The sequence below is a fragment of the Terrapene carolina genome, unplaced genomic scaffold, assembly GCF_002925995.2.
Source record: "Terrapene carolina triunguis isolate 2854851 unplaced genomic scaffold, T_m_triunguis-2.0 Scaffold58, whole genome shotgun sequence".
NCBI classification, from domain to species: Eukaryota; Metazoa; Chordata; order Testudines; family Emydidae; genus Terrapene; species Terrapene triunguis.
The window spans coordinates 13564991-13580864 of record NW_020664409.1 but is presented as its reverse complement, the minus strand read 5'-3'; the positions used below and the strand labels follow the sequence as shown (position 1 = coordinate 13580864).

At 36.9% G+C, this 15874-nt stretch overlaps 1 protein-coding gene across 1 annotated transcript in view; it reads left to right on the top strand.

Moving 5' to 3' along the window:
* Positions 1-15874, top strand: part of ATP9B (ATPase phospholipid transporting 9B (putative)) — a 280545-nt gene that overhangs the window by 114395 nt on the left and 150276 nt on the right. The window contains exons 8-9 of the mRNA XM_024206823.2: positions 1315-1409; positions 11560-11640. Coding sequence (XP_024062591.1) covers positions 1315-1409; positions 11560-11640 — 176 coding nt within the window. The remainder of the gene's footprint in view (positions 1-1314; positions 1410-11559; positions 11641-15874) is intronic.

Below are 15874 nucleotides of genomic sequence, written 5' to 3'. Positions count from 1 at the left end.
GATTGTTTTGGACACTGAAAATTGGAAGAAACATAATAAAGTGTATAAAGGAAAACTCTTTCCCTCACTAGTGCTAAATAAATAAATAAAAATTGTTATGGTTCCTAATGTCTGAAAATTTAAAACTTTTAGCATTTTGACAAGTATAATTCTTGCCAGGTTCTGGATTTATATTCAGCAAGCTATTTAAATGTATATCTATATTTTTATATAAATTTAAATAACTTGCTCTGTGTGTGTGTGTGTGTGTGTGTGTGTGTGTGTGTATATATATGTATATATATATATATATATATATATATAATCCACACTATTCAGCTGTAACTTTTTTTGGAATCTATTAGTTTAGTAATATGAATATTCCCTATATTGGCCATATCCACCAATCTAGTTATCATTTTCCTCCAGCATTGAGTTTCTAACACTTTATACCAGTCTGCTCTTTGTAAACACATAAATTGTTTGTAATGTCACTAATTCTCTTCGGTTACTTTTATGTTCATGTCAATCTGCGTGGTTTGAGCTTCCACCACATCTTAATTATAGGTTAGTCACATGTGCTGAAAGGTTATCTAGTTTTGGATCCATGACATCCACAAATGTTTTAAAATCCATTTTGTAGTTGATTTCCTTTAAATATAATTTATACGTGTGTACTGGAGTCTGATAATGAACCAAGCTTCTATGCACACTTAACAAATATGGCATCTTGATAGGTTTCAGTCTGGGTCAGTAAAGAAGTGTATATTAGAAGGGATTTCTAAGATCCAATCACAAATTTAAATGGAATAATAATCTTAAACATCTCTGAATTTTATAATAGCTTTAATATCTCAATTACACAAATGGCTATATAAATCATTTCTTCAAAAATGCTCATCCTGGCATAATACTAACAAGTCAATGGAGTTGCACCTGAGATACATTTTATCCAATATATATTTCATTTACTTATCTAAATTTAGATGGTATAAAATACTTAAAGTAGAATCTGTTCTTGTTACTTACATGCATTTTGATATTGTATATTGATTTTTAAAAAAAATTTGTTATGAAGATTGTATTGAAATAGTGTGTGACATCTGTAGTATTCCTTACAGAAAGCATTTAACCAAAACAAAACACTTAGGCCTTGTTTCAAAAGCATTGGGTCTTTGGATCAGGCCCTTAATATGTAGGAATAATTACATAAAAATGTATAGAAAGAGGATAAAGAAACAATTTCAGTTTGAAGTAACAAACTGGAAATTTTATAGAACCTTGAAAAAAAAAAAGCTGGCTGTATTGTGATGTATGGTTTCTTATAATTTTAAGGTTCGTGTTTTATTCGAACTGATCAGCTAGATGGTGAAACAGACTGGAAGCTAAAAGTTGCTGTCAGCTGCACACAGAGGTTACCAGCTTTGGGGGTAAGCTTTACAGCTATTTATTTCACTATCTCTTCAGTGTACCTATTTATACCTTGTATATATTAGAAACCTTTGTTACAGTTACTATGTAGAAATATGTTTCTAATTAAAAAGAAATTAATCCATGAATGCAATATTAGTCTTTGCTATAAATAAGTAATGCATTTGTTTTTAATTCTATGGAAAAGACTGGATTATGCAAATATTTAATTTTTCCATTTAAAGGAGCAAGAGAGGGATACAGTTGGGTTTGTCTCTTCCATTGAATATAGGCTTGGGGATTTGGGACATAGCAGTCCACTCTTGTAAGGTGAATGCTTCCTGGCACAGAGGCGTTAGGATAGAGATTTGCAGTGACTGCCTGCCTATTTTGTGTGTGTGTGTGTGTGTGTGTGTGTGTGTGTTTATAGGCAGAACAGGTAATGATGCCCATAGTTAAGGATGCCCAACATTTTCCTTTACAAGAACCTGTTGTTCAGTTGCTTATAACTTTGTCAAACGTAAAATGTTTGAATTTAAATTTTCCATGCCCCTTGTCTGTCTTAGAAAAGTTTCAGCTACATTGACTCAGCTGTTTCCATGAAAGGGGTTAGGAAAAATATATATTGTTTTGCTTATGTTTAAAAAAAATTCTTAGAGCTGTTTTGTTGAGAAACTCTAATGCCTCTGTATTCTGGGTATGGGGTACTTGAAATTTGACTGGGAATAGGGGTTGTCGCCCTGGCATAATGGATGTTCTTTTTGCTATCCCTGTGAAAACTCTCTGAATAAGTCTCTGAAAAGTTTGTCAGAGCACATGCTCAGTAGATACTTCCTGGAATTTGACAACTGACTTTTCTGAAGATTTCATCAGCACTGGGCTTGTCCATCCCCTCGCAACTCCTATATGCCAAATGAACTGTGTACATGCCATCTCCACAGACAAAATGAGCATGCTTCATCTTGGGGCTGCAGGAGTTCAGCAGGACTTTTTCTGCAATGGCTCCTCCCAACTGCTTGTGACTGCTGAGGAACTGGAGCTAGCAGCTGTGGGGTTGCCTTTCCTGTGCTCTCAATGCTCCCCTTTCTGGCACTCAGGAAAGGAGGAGGAAGCCACTGGACTTGAATGTAGAGGGAGTGGGGTGTGGGAGTGAAGCTTGGGAAAAGAGATGTGGGCAGCATAGATTGCCAGGGCACAGGGACACCCCAGTTATGCTTCATTTCCCAGGAACACAACCTCATGCTGGGTCAGGGGTAACATACAGCAGCTGTCTGCCACCTGAAGAATACCCAATGCAGGGGAATCTTTAAAGGGCCAATTAAGGAACTTTGGGCAAGCTACGTGTTCCATGCAAATTAATTTCTTTAAATTAGAAATCCACTTACTAATAAGGATATTTTAACATCTCATGCTGTAGTTTTTTAAAATATGGAAAGTTTCACAATTTTGTCCATGTGTAGGGCCCATGCAAATATTCCCTCTTCAAAATAGTTTATTGTATCTGCACACACTCTTATGTTTGTACTGCGCCTAGTAGGATCCTTAGGAGCACAAAGAAACATCTTACACTACAGCTGGGAAGTCTAATTACCAGCTCAGGTAGACATATACGCATTAGCTCTGCTTCGCCACTTTGAAACTGGAGTAGGTCATTGTGCATTAGGGAATTCTTACTGTGCAGTAGCAGGGTCCACGTGGACATGTAAGTACACTATATGACATGCTAGTGCACTGTAGATTTTCACCTCAGCTTGCTGCACACTAACTGTTCATCTAGATAAGCCCTCAGTCTCCTTAAGAACCTCCAACCCTTAAGGGTACACCTGCACTGCAGCAGGTAGGTGTAATTCTCAGCTTGGGTAGATATACATGCACTAGCTATCCTAGAGCTAGAACTAGCAGTGTGGCTGCAGCAGCACCAGGGGTGGTTCAGGGTAACTGCACAAGTAGGTACCAGGATCTCAGAGGGGGTTGTATTTAGATGACTAGCCTGAGCTGCTGCCCATGCTACCCTATCCACACTATTTTTAGTACACTATATCAAGCAGAGCTAGTGCGTGTATGTCTACCCAAGATGGGAATTACACTTCACAGCTGTAATGTAGGCATATCCTAACTCTCCTCTGTGATCTCAGGTCATGGAATGCATAGCTCCACTCTCTGATGGGCTTGGGAATAGTAGGCTGGAGGAAAACTAACAGTCCCACTTCAGCCTCTGGTCCATTGTGGGACTATCTGCCATTGCTTGCTTTATAGCTTCTTTGTGCCCCTAAAGATCCTGACTCATGGTGATAAATCTGAAAACTAAATTTAAGCCTTAAAGTGTGAAATAAATGATTGTTCAAGTTCCTCTGAATGCAACTGTCAGTCTAACCTGTGGAGCTCTTGGAGCACCTCTATAATTCTAGCTTAGTCAAGTGATCTTTTCAAATTCTTATGGCTTGGACTATGTTGTTGAATAGTGTGTAGTAATTTTGTAATCTAATATTTTGTGTGAATGAGCTGAAAATACCAAACTACTTTGAATCGCCACCTTGATTTCAGCAGGAGTCATGGAAATCCAAAATAACTGTTGTTATGTTGTGGGAGGAAAAGATTATAAATACAATAAAGGTTGTTTTATCCATTATAACAAGATGTATAATATAAAGCAGGGCCCATGCCATTTACTATAGAAATACATGTAAATGTGATGTATTCTTTTTGAAAAAGTTCAACAGTAACAACTGGAAATATTTTCAAAATTCTTCACGCTTTATGTACAAGATATGCACAACATGAGGTGTAAAAATCACCTACTCTTTACCCCCACCCATTCTTTTCATTCCATGTATGCAAACACTGGGATTATGGCCCCTTATGCTCTCCCTACTTTTGTGCACCCATTTAGAACCAGCCACACAAATCTAGAACCAGCTGTTTTTGAAGCTCAGATATGATAGCCATTCCCCCTAGGGCTAAGTAGTATCTGGTGCTTTAGAAAATATGAAGGTTTTGACTTTGTAACTCAAGTAGCAATTAACCAGTTGACAACTACTTAACTCTTACACAGTTTGGAACATGAGCCCTTAGCTCCAGAGAATTTTCGCATAACCAGAGGACATAACACATTCACTTCTATCAATGCTATATAACAAATGCCTATCAAAAAATAATAATCCTTCTCCCATGAAAGGTATATGAATACAGTCCCTTCAGCTCGCATCTTTGATATGCATATAGTGATAAGTTGTAGCATTTTGGGGTTAAAGTGTAAATGACAAGCTGCAGGAATAGGCTGGACTGATTCTTTTTACAATAATTCTTGAATGCCACCTGCTGGACTATATCTAAAATAGCTGTGGTGATATCACAGTGATATATAGATTCCCCACCTCCCCCCATTCAGCTCTCCTTATTTAGACAAAGCTCCCACTGAAGTAGGTGCAAGTTTTGCCTTAGGGTAAGGAGTTAATAGACTATATGGACAACTCTACATTAATTGCTACTGCAGTGGCAAGAAAAGCAGGAACAGGTTAATACAAAATGTTCAATGGCTCCACTTAGAGTTTATTCTGGCTCTAGAGATATTAGCAATTGTAGCAGTGTCCCCCTTTTTAAGTATGTGGAATATCTTGGAATTCAATACTATCTCTAAAACTGGAATAAAAATGCTCACTGCATTTGGATATCCAACTACTAAACTAAATTAAGGTTTGCAGTTTACTACTAGTTTAACAGAAATTATAGATTTAACTACAAAACAGCAAAATGTCAGGTTCGATTGATGTAACAAGCCCATCAGAAGGCATGGAGTGGCTTCAGGTCTGGTTTCAAAGGGGTCCTTCACCCTCTCCCTCCCCCCTGCTTGTGTCCAGATCCTGGGTGTGTTGGCAAGCAGGTGGTCTCAACTGCACCCCAGTCTTCCCTATTGGTGCCACAGCTGTAGATGATACTGTTACTGGCTCCCAGTGCGCCGAGGGTCATCTTCCTTACATAGGGTCTCTGGCTGAACTTAGAGCACATTTCCAAAGGAGAAGTTTATTACTGTATATAATTTGATATTATACATGACTATATTTTTAAGAATTGAAAAGAGTGGACAGTAAGTGTAATTTGAGGGTAGAAGTAGACTAAACAATTTGGTCTTGCATTTAACAGCATATAATGTCCATAATTGTCACTCATTTTGATTTCTTTAGTTATCCAATGTAAAGGATTATGAGTATCTTGTGTAGTCATGAGCTGTCAGTCCCATCAACAGTGCAGCATTGTAACCTTATCCACTGTGACACCGGGAATAAATAAACCTGCAAACCTTCAGAGCTTTTCCTAAAGAACAGATGACACCACCAAAGATGATCAGTACAGATTTTGTTGTCTTCTCAAACCACTTAATGTGATCAGAGAATTAAAATTTCAACAAGTCATTTAATGATGGCTGTGCAGCAAGGACTGTAACACCCAGGTTAGGTTTCTTGTGGTTTCACAGTCATGTGTGGGGGAGTTTTTTCTGGCACTATGCATGTTCTGGGACATTCTTCTCTGGCTTATTTGATCAAGTAAATTTATTAACAGCAGTGAGGTCACTGTAATTTTCAATACTTGGTGACTTGCTGATTTATATCAAAAGATCCATACAGCAGTAAACAATACCATTTACATTTAATTAGTTTTATTGAACCAAAAGCAATTTTATTTGTAATGAACTACATGTTATGATTAAGGATGTATTTTAATGATCTTTAAGTAAGGTGAACAAATGTTGCCCTTGACCTAATAAGGGAGGTTTTTCTACATTATTGATAAAGTCAGAGTGATTTCAAAACTATTATTGTGAAATGTAAAGGAAAACATTACTGTACCATCATTCAGTCATTTCGTGACTAATGTAAACAGATTAAATGCATTTTCCCAAATTATTTACAGATAATAGCATCAGCTAACATGTTATTTAGTGTTTCAAAAGTCCAGTTTACTGTTGTATTAAAATAAGTTAATTTCATAGTCTAGACTGTTCTAGACCCTGTTTTTTTCATTATTCTTTTAACCTAGAATTGCTGTAGAATTCAGCTGGTTTTGGCTATTTACTTACTTTTCTCTTAAGTATGCATATAATTGAGATAATTTGCCTCATAAATATGATGATTTAGATGGGCCAGCATTTCACCCAGAATCTGTGGCTTGTGAAAGTAATTCTAGACATGCTGTGAATTTCATGAACATTAATTTCTTTATATTAATATGATTTTATTGATAACTACTTGGTTTATTTAATAATCTCATTCCATTATTCTTAAAAGCCATTTATAAAAGAAAAACACTTCAGTGCTGTAGTGTCCTTTTGCACAGGCCATGCAAATTTTCCCTGTTCAAAATAGTTTAAACTATTTGCATACGGTATTATGTCTATCATAAGCCTTGACCCGTCTGTGTTAGTTTTCCAGCCTCAGATTGTGCAGCCATTAACTCCTCTGTGTAGCTACTGGTGTGAGAGCAAGAGAAGCTTCTGCCTCTGGGATGGTAGTGTTGGATGGAGGAAAACCTTCTGCCCCACTTAAGTTGTAAGACTAACTGTGGACCATGGCCTTCTTAAAAATTATCCTTGGTTGACAGTCACTTGGGACGTGGAATTACATCCATAATGGAATATAAATCAGTGATCTCTCTCTCCCTCCCCCGTGTTATGAAAGTCTAGCTTCCATGTAAGATCATCATCTTTTGAAAGATGTTCATGTTAAATGCTTAATGTTGTACTGTGCATCTGATTGCAGTGGAAATTTCCCTTCAGAAAACAAAGTTACTCAAGGAAGCTATTGGGTGCAGCAGGTATGCCATTTAGGCAAACTTTTTCCCCCCCCCACTTACAAGCAGCCTATCAAATAAAGTACTGTTTTGGTATCCTCTGTAAGTGTAAATCAGTATAAACATTCTAGCACTTAGAGAAAAGAGGCCACGCTTGGAATACTCTGGAGGTTCTAGCTATCTCAAAATAAAAGGATATTAGAGACTTCTGTAGAAAATGGCCACAAAACCATAGGGGACTTTAGGATCTTAATTCTTGAGAAAGATGAGAGAATTCGTTTTTCACAAAATGGAAATTAAGAAGGATTCTGAAAGACAAAGATGTTCTTAGATCTCAAAAACAAAAAAAGGGGGCAAAATATAAGGTGAAGAGAATGAGTACTAAAGAACTTAGATAAATATTTATACAGAGTGGTTAAAATGTAAGAAGCTACAAAGGGCATCATCAGTAGGAGCAATTAGTAAAAGCAGTAGAAGAACCATTTGGAATCAGGAAAGTATATTGTTGAACAAATGCTAATTTACACGAGATGAATCTTCCCACTTCCATGCCTTCTAATGTTGTTTCTCAGCTAAGGTACTCTGGAAAGAAAGAAAGAAAGAAAGAAAAAGTTTTTGCTTGACACACTTCAGTGACTGTTTTTATTGTGTATGAGTATGTGTGTGGTATTAGTTTTCTGCTGTACTATCCAGTTCTGAGAGACTCTTATTTTTCAGTGGACAATAAAGCACATAATAGCCTGGATTATCTAAATTGTAGGTGATAACAGATTGGGAAGAAGTGAATAATGAAGATATAGGACACCACATGTGTATTAGTTTCCTATGAATTATTTCTCATGAAGCTGATGAAAACTAACTTAATAGGACAAGAATGCAATGAGTGGAACGTCGTGTGAAAAACGACAATAAATGGCTGATGGTTTAAGATGAAAAAAGATTTTTCAAGAGTTAGTGTTGAAACCTGATTAACTTTTATAACACTTGTCAACAAAATAGTAGAATGATAAACGGCTATATAGTCGTGCAGAGGATGGAGTAAGATATATTTCTTAACTACAAAATAAAAACGTCAGTTACAAATTAATTTGGTGACTCATAGATTTATGTATAGAGGTACTTTTTCAGAATAAGATGGAAGCGAGTTTGATAAAATGCAAATGAGAGCTTAATGTATGGATAATTAATGAATGTACTTGTTTATCTAAAGAACTAAAAATATGTTAAAATGGCTATGGATCTCAATATTTCACTATCGGGAGAATCACAATACAGATGCTTCAGATATCTATTAAGACATGATATTTAACTCTTAGGTTACCAAATTTGTGTTTTAGTAAACCCCCATATATTCAAAGTGTCAGCATGGACAGATGATCACTATGTGTAATTCTTTATAAATAACTCTTTCTACATTCAAGGTCAAATTGTGATAACGTGACTATGATGAAGGGTGTAAAAATGCTTAATTCAACTTCTGAAGGTGGCACATCCTAGATATCACAAATGAAGTGTCACTGCCTTTATAGTCTGCTGCGCAGAGAAACCATGGCTAGTATGGAGGAGGTTTCTTTACTTCCATGCAGCTGATCAGCCAATGGAAAAAAAGGAAGTGAGAGGTGATGTGTGGTATGATAGTTCACTTAGGGGACAGACAGGGACTGTAGTGCAGTTTGTGATACTAGGGTGGACTCTTTTTGATGTCAAGTCCCCAGTCACTCTGGTTTCTTTACCCTTCCAATGTAGATGGACTCACTAGGTATCCACAGATGTTCTTTGTCCAATTCCAGTGAAATCTTACTTGATCAGTTTTTGGTATTGACTGTCCAGAATGCACTAAAAGTAGGACTGTCAAGCGATTAAAAAAATTAATCACGATTAAACAATAATAGAATGCCATTTATTTAAATATTTTTGGATGTTTTGTACATTTTCCAATATATTGATTTCAATTACAACACAGAGTGTACAGTGCTCACTTTATATTTATTTTTGATTACAAGTATTTGCACTGTAAAAAAACCAAAAGAAATAGTATTTTTCAATTCACCTAATTTAAGTACTGTAGTACAATCTCTTTATCATGAAAGTTGAACTTACAAATGTAGAATTATGCACAAGAAATAACTACATTCAAAAATAAAACAATGTAAAGCTTTAGAGCCTGCAAGTCCACTCAGTCCTACTTCTTGTTCAGCCAATCGCTCAAACAACTTTGTTTACATTTGCAGGAGATAATGCTGCCCGCTTCTTGTTTACAATGTCACCTGAAAATGAGAACAGGCATTCGAATGGCACTGTTGTAGCCGGTATTGCAAGATATTTATGTGCCAGATGTGCTAAAGATTCATATGTCCCCACCATTCCAGGGGACATGCATCCATGCTGATGACGGGTTCTGCTTGATAACAATCCAAAGCAATGTGGACCGACGTGTGTTCATTTTCATTATCTGAGTCAGATGCCACCAGGAGAAGGTTGATTTTCCTTTTTGGTGGTTCGGGTTCTGTAGTTTCTTCATCGGAGTGTTGCTCTTTTAAGACTTTTGAAAGCATGCTCCACACCTCGTCCCTCTCAGATTTTGGAAGGCACTTCAGATTCTTAAACCTTGGGTCGAGTGCTGTAGCTGTCTTTCAAACTCTCACATTGGTACCTTCTTTGCGTTTTGTCAAATCTGCAGTGAAAGTGTTCTTAAAATGAACAACATGTGCTGGGTCATCATCCGAGACGGCTATAATGTGAAATATATGGCAGAATGCAGGTAAAACAGCAGAGGACATACAATTCTCCCCCAAGGAGTTCAGTCACAAATATAATTAACACATTATTTTTTTAACGAGCGTCATCAGCATGGAAGCATGTCCTCTGGAATAGTGGCCGAAGCATGAAGGGACATACAAATGTTTAGCATATCTGACACGTAAATACCTTGCAATACTGGCTACAAAAATGCCATACAAATGCCTGTTGTCACTTTCTGGTGACATTGTAAATAAGAAGCGGGCAGCATTCTCTCCTGTAAATGTAAACAAACTTGTTTGTCTTAGCGATTGGCTGAACAAGAAGTAGGACTGAGTGGACTTGTAGGCTCTGAAGTTTTACACTGTTTTGTTTTTGAGTGCAGTTATGTAACAAACAAAAAATCTACATTTGTAAGTTGCACTTTCACCACACAGAGATTGCACTACAGTACTTGTAATGAGGTGAATTGAAAAAAATACTATTTCTTTTGTTCCTTTTGCAGTGCAAATACTTGTAATGAAGAATAATATACACTTTGATTTCAATTACAACATAGAATATATTTGAAAATGTAGAAAAACGTCCAATCTATAAAATTGTGTAAATTTTTTAATTCTCTAGAAAGTTGCTGTCTTAATAGCTTTGGAGATTGAGAAGTCTTTTGTAAACAAAATAGGTACAGTTTATACAGTGACACTGCAAGACTCACTGCTGCCTTGCCAATCTGCCTTCCCCCCAATTGGAGGGACTAGCTCAGCAGGATGACCATAGTTCAGTCTCCATGTCCATTTAGTTAATGGTTTATCTGCTGACACAGACAGCAACATTGTTAATATAGCTTCCAACTCAAGATAATTAACTATGTGCCTAACTTTGAGCATGTGAGTAATCCCATTGATTTATCATGCTCCTGTTGCAGTTGATGGAATTTTTCACATCTACTACAATGAGAGCAGGAGCAAATTCACTGTGCCAGTTCTAAATGGGGGGTGAGGTGGTATTGATGTGGACATCTGGACACTGGACTGAGACCACCAAACTAATTTCCCATAGGACATTAAGTAAATCTAAGCTTTCTGTTACAGAAGAGCTAGGGGAAAATCTTTTTTTTCCCCCTCTTTGTTAACTTTGGTCATTTGACAGCACTTAACATTTATTCAGTTTCATTGATTTCCCCCATATATTCAGCCGTTTTCTCCCTTGCTGAAAAAAAGCCCATGATTGTCAATAAGGAGGCAGAAAACCCTTTTAATTATTTTTAACGGGAAAAAAATCAGGAGAATACAATTTTCATTTTAAATTAAGTTATTAAAAGAAACCTCCAATAAACGAAATCCCTTTCACACTTAAGCTATAAATACAAAACAGTTCAATAGGTGGCATCTAACATTTGTACAAACTTGATATTTTCGTTACGTTTTCTAGCATACAAACCCTGTATAATATGAGATGTACTGTAAGCAGGGTCTGATCCTATTCCTTACTTGAGTAAAATTCTCATTGACTTCACGGAGAAAATAAATTTATTGATATTTTAAAAACATTAAAATGAACAATAGTTGCTTAGTTGTGTGTGTGTGTATATATATATATATATATGCAATTAATCAATTGATGATTAAGTAAGTGTATTATGTATTACAGGATCTTTTTTCAATCAGTGCTTATGTTTATGCTCAGAAGCCACAATTGGATATTCACAGTTTTGAAGGTACCTTCACACGGGTGAGTAATACCTACGTACGTACCTGTGTCTATCCCAACCTCTCTACTTTCCTCTATATGTGGAACCCATCATTTCAGTATCTAAACACAATTTATTTTTCTCTGAGTTTTAGATGAGCATTTGCTATGCCCTTGTTATAGAAGTATTTTATTAGCAATATTTTTGACAATAAATGGCAGGAAATTATATTAGCAAAGCCATGAAGTTTTTTTTTAAAGTAGAAACTAGAAATTGAGAACTTTATATGTCCAGATGTAGTAGTATTGTTGTAGACATAGTTCAAAATAATATGTTAATATTCATTTTACTTCCAACCACAATATATATTGTCTAAAATACATATCACAGGCTGAGGTGAAATTGATCATTTAGACATTTGTCAGTAGTGTGAGGCAAAGTAGTTGCTAACTTTTCTACACTGAAGATCCATGGTTTTAAATTAAGTGTAAATCATATCGGTTGGTCTATGCTGGCTATTGTGACTTCCACGTGAGAAGCTTGTATTTTCAAAATTCAGTGTGTCCCTAAAAGAATAAAAGGTAACTGGAAAGAGGCCACATACACTTGACTTAGGCCCAAAATTACTCTGAAAAGAAACCTTCCAATATCTGTCTCCAGAATTTTGTTTTTGTTTTGTCGGTTTGTTGCTTTTGTTCTTTAATTTTAAAATAGACTTTAATTTTCTAAATTAAATTTATAGCAGTAATTTATTGTTCTTAGGGGTTGTTTTTGTGGCTTGGTTTTTGTTGATAATGGGAAAGGGAAGGATGAGGATGTGAAGAGACTACACAATAACCATAAGGTTGTTGTCTGTGAAAAGAAGCATAATGCAGGTAAACTTACCTGACCGTTACCCTGCAGGACAGGTCATAGATCCTTGTTAATCATTGATAATTGTTAGAAAATTGCAGTAGGAAAATGAGTCTCAAGGCACATAGTTGGACAGTGCCAGCTGAGGCCTGATTACCAATTCCATATTAAGAGAGCCAAAGAAGTTGCTGAGAAAGCAGCATCATTCCTTGAGGCCCTGTTCACTGGTATGCTGGTAAGTGCTACAAAACCTGCAGTAAGATGGAGTTATTGTTGAAAGTATAGAACTAAGGTAAAATAAATTGTAGGACTGTTGTAATTATCCCCAATCCAAGCATTATAAATGTAGGAAATTCAGAGTTTAACATAAAAGAAATCTGTTCATATTAACATATGGAAATGGCCAGTCAGGTTAACTAAATCCTCTTAGCTCTGCCCACTAAAGATACAATTTGAGAGAGGTCAGAAGGAGAAAATGTCTGACATCTTTAAAAATCGGTTAAATCTAGTTCAAGAACACAAACACTAAAATGTCTTAATCGTGTTGTTTTTCATGAAGTCAGTAAGGGCAGAATGAAGGTTGTTTGGGTGCTGTAGCTGTGCATTTCCTTACCTTAACATGTTTCCATTTTTCTAATCAAAGTATGTGCAAAAAAGTTATCAAACCTTACTAACTTTTTTTCATTAACATCCCTAAAAAACGCAGAGAAAGATTGACATCTCTGCAAGGGTACTAAGGAAGAGTTTTATTTTATTATATTTTATTTTTAGGGTGCCTGTATATGAAACAGTGGACTGAGATTCACCAATATTTCATACTCTATTTGCAACATCAGGGTTTTGCAGCATTTTTTGTCACATTGGTAGTATTAATGAAACAGAACATCAGGTTTTTAAAAGATATTTGCCTTTATATTGTTGTTCTTATTCAATGTAAGAGTAAATGCAAGGATAATGTGGGGCGTTATTGTGTGTTTCTTGTGGTACAAGCAAGGCTCCAATTTTGGTATGGAAATTGGTAGTGAATATCACAGCAGAGATGTGAGGGGAAAAATAAATCACAATAATAAAACACTAGGTTTTTGCTACATCAACATACACAAGAGTATAATGGGGGTTCTTAAAGATGGGGCATGGGGAGAGGGTGTTTGGAGACCAATGGGTGGGCCTGGCTCCACACTCCAGGTATTGTGACCTAGTACATGGGATTGGAACGTCACTCGGGTTTGTCCTGTCTGCCCCTCTGGAAATAGACAAACCTGGGTGGCCTGTGATGCTATGCACCAGGTTGCAATGCTACTCAGTTTGGTGGCCTAATCAAATGTGTTTTTATAGCCATGTCCAAGATTTTGCAGATTTTATTCAAATTCACAATTGCTATGACTACCGTGACCAAATCATAACCTTAATTATAAATTCATCATCTGTTGTTATAATTACATGTTATAGGAGGTCCTATTTGTTAAACAGTGAGTATGAGTCATATAGGATTGTATAGTCATTGCCATCAACTTGTTGCTTCTTTTGCAGTTGATCCAGGTGATTCAAATTGGTAATACATTGTAGCTCACTAATTAAAATCACTGCTGCCAATTCTGGATACCCTCAGAGCTGGGATGTTGTAGCTCTTGACATTTGTATATGGAGAATGATATATACCATATATAATTTGTGCTGTTCACACAGTAAATGTGGCTGGCATTCAGCTTAACATTGCTACCAATTTCCTCAATAATGTCACTGTAGGCAGGTAGTTGTTGGACTAGTTTTGCTTGCTTGACCTTCTTTATAAGAAGTTGGTTCTTAAAGATTTAGTGTTAGTTCATCTTGTTCTTAGTGATCCCTGACGCTCTGACCTGGAGTTGGGGTTTCTTCTTCTTTCCTCCAATTTCAAGATGAAGATATGATGGACGGAAAACTGCCTCTTATGCTTGATTCACTTTGTTCCCAAGATCTGCTGCTTATGGCTCAAGAGCCTCTTTTTTATCAGTTAAATCTCCAGGATATTCTGGTAGAAACTGGACCAAATCCTGAGCTTTGATCCAAAATCTCTGTGTCTGGTGACTTGCAGTATAGTACCATCTTGCACACCAGACTTGGGAATGCTCAGGGTATGTACTTATTGAGAAGCCATTTAAATACTTAGTGAGAAAACACTATTCCCTGAAGTAATGAGGTTTGTGACGTGGGTATCCAGCAAGGTCATTGACCCTCTGTCAGCTGCAGTTTTTATTTTCCATAATTTGCTTATATCATAGGAATGTGGTTTTGCTGTGAGCACAGTTAGCATGCTTATTGTGACTGGGCAAATCTATCTCCTTATCAAGAGAACCTCTATCTTTGGGCAGCCAAGTTACAAGAGGCCTTAAATGATGGGTACCATACATCTTCCCACATGTTCTTGAACCTCTACCTTCTTTGGACACAAATCTGGTGCTGAACAAACTGATGGAACATCTTTAAAACACTTGGCGAATATCGGTCCTATTAGCTGTCTCTTTTGGTAGCTGTTAAGTTAGCTACGGTAATGAGACTAGTCTGTGTCCTAGTGGCCAATTCTCCATGTATGGAATTTTTCTTTCTTGAGGGTTAAATTGTGGCTTTGCCACAAGCACTGTGCATTGCCCAATGAGCAGACTAGATAGCTGTTTGTGACTAAGTCAGATTTTCCACAGCTCTGGGAAGAGTGTACCCTGAGCCAGCCTGATAGCTGGTCCAGTATATTTCCCCTGGCATGCCAGCACAACTGCACTGGGCAGTGCGAAAAGGAGCTAAAGCTGCACACACTACCCACCCTTGCTTGCCTGCTTCCTGCCTATCCACTTAGAAGAGTGAGTAGTGGCTCTGTGGAGGTTGCTTCCCTTTTCCTGGCACTGGTATCTGTGATATAGGGAGTGTCTTACATGCCCCATTGCTTCCTCTGCAAGAGCACACGGTACTGTGTACAACTTGGCCCTTATGTGATGATGGAATTCCATCATAGTCTTTAACTTTCCCAGTGTTTTCACCTAAACGTCACACTTTTTACTAAGGGACAATAAACTAGCTCTTTAGGTCTGATTGTACTGTGTTAGGTGGTATGAGATTAGGTTTTACAGGTTCAGAGAGACGATGATGCACCCATTTTGAGTCATCTTTTGCATTCGCTGTGTCTGAGAGTTGTTCTTTGGGATTAAGCCATGCAAAATGGATTTTCTGTTAACTTCTCTATTGTCTTGTACATTAAATTTGGTCAATATCAGCAGCTGTTTAGGATAGATGGATTATTTTCATGATATTCAACAGATGGGGAACTCTCCTGATGATTTTGTCTGTCTCGTAAGTTAAAAGAGTTTCCTGTCTTGATATTCACTTCCTGTACAAAATCTTTCTAGTTCCCTACGGTGTTTCTTTCAATCTTTTCTCCAGTTGCATACTCCCCTG